The sequence below is a fragment of the Cynara cardunculus genome, unplaced genomic scaffold (genome assembly GCF_001531365.2).
Source record: "Cynara cardunculus var. scolymus isolate 2C unplaced genomic scaffold, CcrdV1 Un_Scaffold_9077, whole genome shotgun sequence".
NCBI lineage: Eukaryota > Viridiplantae > Streptophyta > Magnoliopsida > Asterales > Asteraceae > Cynara > Cynara cardunculus.
This window is the reverse complement of record NW_020204672.1, coordinates 1-3,259: the sequence shown is the minus strand read 5'-3', so window position 1 is coordinate 3,259 and position 3,259 is coordinate 1. Positions and strand designations below refer to the sequence as shown.

Below are 3,259 nucleotides of genomic sequence, written 5' to 3'. Positions count from 1 at the left end.
TGACTTGGGTTGATCTTTAAATGATGTTAGCATTGCATTGTAAGAGAACTTACAGTCGGTGTTATCAAGATATGCTTGCCATCGTCCAGGTTTGGCATATAAGCTTCAGTGTCACCGCCTGATTTTCTATTCAGTGTCACCGCCTGTATTAGTTGTAATTTTGGAAGCAAGTCTTATTTCAGGGGTTTTTGTAACATCACGTCTGAAATAGGTAGTGAATATGAGTTGCCAGACTTTATGTCTTCGGAGATTATTTTGTCTGGTTTGCTACTGTTACAAATGGTATCTGAAAGGTGGCCCTTGAGTTGTAGAGGTTTGGACCTAGGATTCAGAGTAGGTTTCTGTGTAGGTCTGATTTAGGGATTAGGAGTTCAAGTAGGGACATTTGTAGTATACATGATTGTTGATTGTGAGCTCCTTGCAAGTCTTTCGCTTTTTAATAATATCCCGTTTGAGTTGTTTGGATGTTAATTTTGGTGAGCCCATGGCTTGGTCTTGAGATGTCGATTCTTTTATCAAGACAAGGTGCTAGGATAATTCTTTCAACTTTTGGTATCATTTGGATATCTGCTCTTATTTATACCTTTATGTGCACAATCTCTTTCAGGAAGAAATGTTCATTGGTCTTCTTTTACGAGCTATGAAAAATGATCTTAATTTGAAGAGGGTGTCCGCATTTGCAAAACGTTTGTTGCAGGTAAGTGACTCAATTTACATCTGATGCATCTAATTGCTTCAGTTCAGTTGACAGTTCACCTAAATGACTACCATCAATTTTATGATGACATGTTGCAAATCTCAACTTCACTTGCTATTTGGTGTATGTTTTCTACTTTCCAGAATGTGAATATACCGACTTATGCACATCAATGTTAATTTGTGGACCATTAAATCCCCATGTTCAATGATCCATTGTATTGTAGCACTTTAAGTTGCATATTAGTTCACATTCATAGTATATCCCCTATGAACAACTTGTCCTTGAGCAGAACGCAACTTCCCAGTCCTCTTCTGTGCATAAAAGAGGGTTTCTATCAAGAAAACATTTACTACCTTGTGGGGATAAGTTCTCTTTCCAGAAAATTGCAGAAAGTCCAAAAGAACTCGTAGAAATAAAAGATGTCAGAGAGCCAACATACCTCTAGTATCCTGTTTCCGTAACATCTGTATGAGCCACCTGCAAAGGCTCCCTTCGTTGTTGGATCGTTGAACAATAGGGAAACAAAGGCACTATGCTCCTGACATAGGGATAGGAATTGGTAGGGGGTTATGGATTTCATTGCTGATAAGCACATTCCTTGTCAGACTTAGTGAGCTAAGAATAATGAGAACCTTGCAACTAAACTAAAGATTCACAGACTCCCCTACATGCACGGCAGTTACCGTAGATAACGAAACATCGTGTCCAACATCGAATTGTGATAATGAGTTCTGAGCTCTTTATGAGCCCATGCTAGGATTACATCAAAATCAATGCAGGGCCAGATGTTACAGACAAAAATTAGGAAACAGCACTTTCTAAGATGTGAACATAACATCCATACCTGGCGGCAAGACTTATCGGTCCTCGACTGTGTTGAAGTATTGTTGTTTTGATGTACCAAACTTCTTAACATAGTGTTATCTACATACAATCGGGGATCACATATTTTTCTTTTTTACGGAAGAGTAGGGAGTTCAGAAAAGTGTGGTGCTAGTTCATATGGTCGATGGAAAATGAGTTGTTGCTTCATTATCTATCTGGCAAATATGTATATAATTTGCATATACAATATACATTGCAAGTGTTGTGTATTAACTTTATCATGCAAGTTTTGACTGCTCGAATATCTTGTACAGGTCTCCCTCCAGCAGCCGCCTCAATATGCTTGTGCATGCATCTTTCTTCTCTCTGAAGTTCTTAAATCAAGACCACCTCTCTGGCGAGTATTTTTTTAATCACTACATGGTCTTCAGAGAATCATGTATGAGCTTAATACTTGGTCATAATGRTGAAGTAATGTTTTCATTTAATTATTCCAGGAACATGTTACTTCAGAATGAGCTGGCTGATGAAGAAGTTGAACATTTTGAAGACATTGTTGAAGAACCAGACATACAAGCAAGCACAGCAGCAGATAAACCATTTAATTCTGGTGAAGCAGTTCATTGCAGTGATGGTATCGATAACGATGATGACCCCTCAGAGGATGAAGGCGGGTCTCCAGCTCCCAGTTCTGATGATGAGTATTCAGACAAAGGAGATGGTGACTTGCTCGGGTTTGGTGGTTTGACCACACTTGGGGAATCTGAAACGACGAGCGAACCACGAGTACAAAATGCGAAGTCTTCATTGCCTAGAGGATACAACCCTCGGCATAGAGAACCTATTTATCGGTACTTGTTCTCTACTTGAATCGTATGTCGTAGTATTTTTTGAAATTTCAACCAGTTAAGGTATAACGGGCTTCTTGTTTTCATGGTTGATAYGTGACAGCAATGCAGACCGTGTGGGGTGGTGGGAATTGATGGTATTAGCTTCACATGTACATCCGTCGGTTTCTACCATGGCGAAAACCCTTCTATCGGGGGCCARCATTGTCTACAATGGAAACCCATTAAATGATCTTTCGCTTGGTGCTTTCTTGGACAAGTTCATGGAGAAAAAACCAAAAGGAAGAAATTGGCATGGTGGTTCCGAGATCGAACCTGCGAAACAGGTTAGTTTTCAAGTGTATTTTTGGCTAGTTTAGTATTTGTAGCGACTGCAATCTCAGGGCTTTTCCTTGTATGTATATACACAGGTTGATATGAGCAAGCCATTGATTGGGGCAGAAATCCTCCAATTAGATGAAATGGATGTAGCTCCCGAAGATGTTGTGTTCCATAGGTTTTACATGAACAAGATGAATTCCTCAAAGAAGCCAAAGAAGAAAAAGAAGAAGGGGGTGGAGGAAGAGGCGGCAGAGGACTTAATAGGAGAGGGGGAAGAGGATGAAAGTGACGACGAGGAGATTGAAGCCATATTGGATTCTAGCAACCCTGCTTTGGATACAGATGGTGATTATGATTATRATGACCTGGACCAGATTGCCAATGAAGATGATAACGACTTGGTGGGGRATGCTAGTGACGAAGAAATGGAGTTGRTTGCAGAAGACGAGGCTGATGYAAGTGATGAGGTTAGTATAGGGGATGCAGAAGATGGAAGTGATGAGGACGTATTCGAGGTTAAACCAAGGAAAAGGAAGGGTAAGGCTGTTGGGGCATCGCCTTTTGC

General features: G+C 40.3%; 1 protein-coding gene across 1 annotated transcript in view; it reads left to right on the top strand.

The window, feature by feature from the left end:
* Positions 1-3,254, top strand: part of LOC112505211 (CCAAT/enhancer-binding protein zeta-like) — a gene marked incomplete at its 3' end in the record, with an annotated part of 10,229 nt that extends 6,975 nt beyond the window's left edge. Inside the window, exons 11-15 of the mRNA XM_025109150.1 lie at positions 533-697; positions 1,840-1,922; positions 2,023-2,376; positions 2,477-2,699; positions 2,784-3,254. Of these exons, the coding sequence (XP_024964918.1) occupies positions 533-697; positions 1,840-1,922; positions 2,023-2,376; positions 2,477-2,699; positions 2,784-3,254 (1,296 nt within the window). The remainder of the gene's footprint in view (positions 1-532; positions 698-1,839; positions 1,923-2,022; positions 2,377-2,476; positions 2,700-2,783) is intronic.
* Positions 3,255-3,259: the final 5 nt, after the last annotated feature.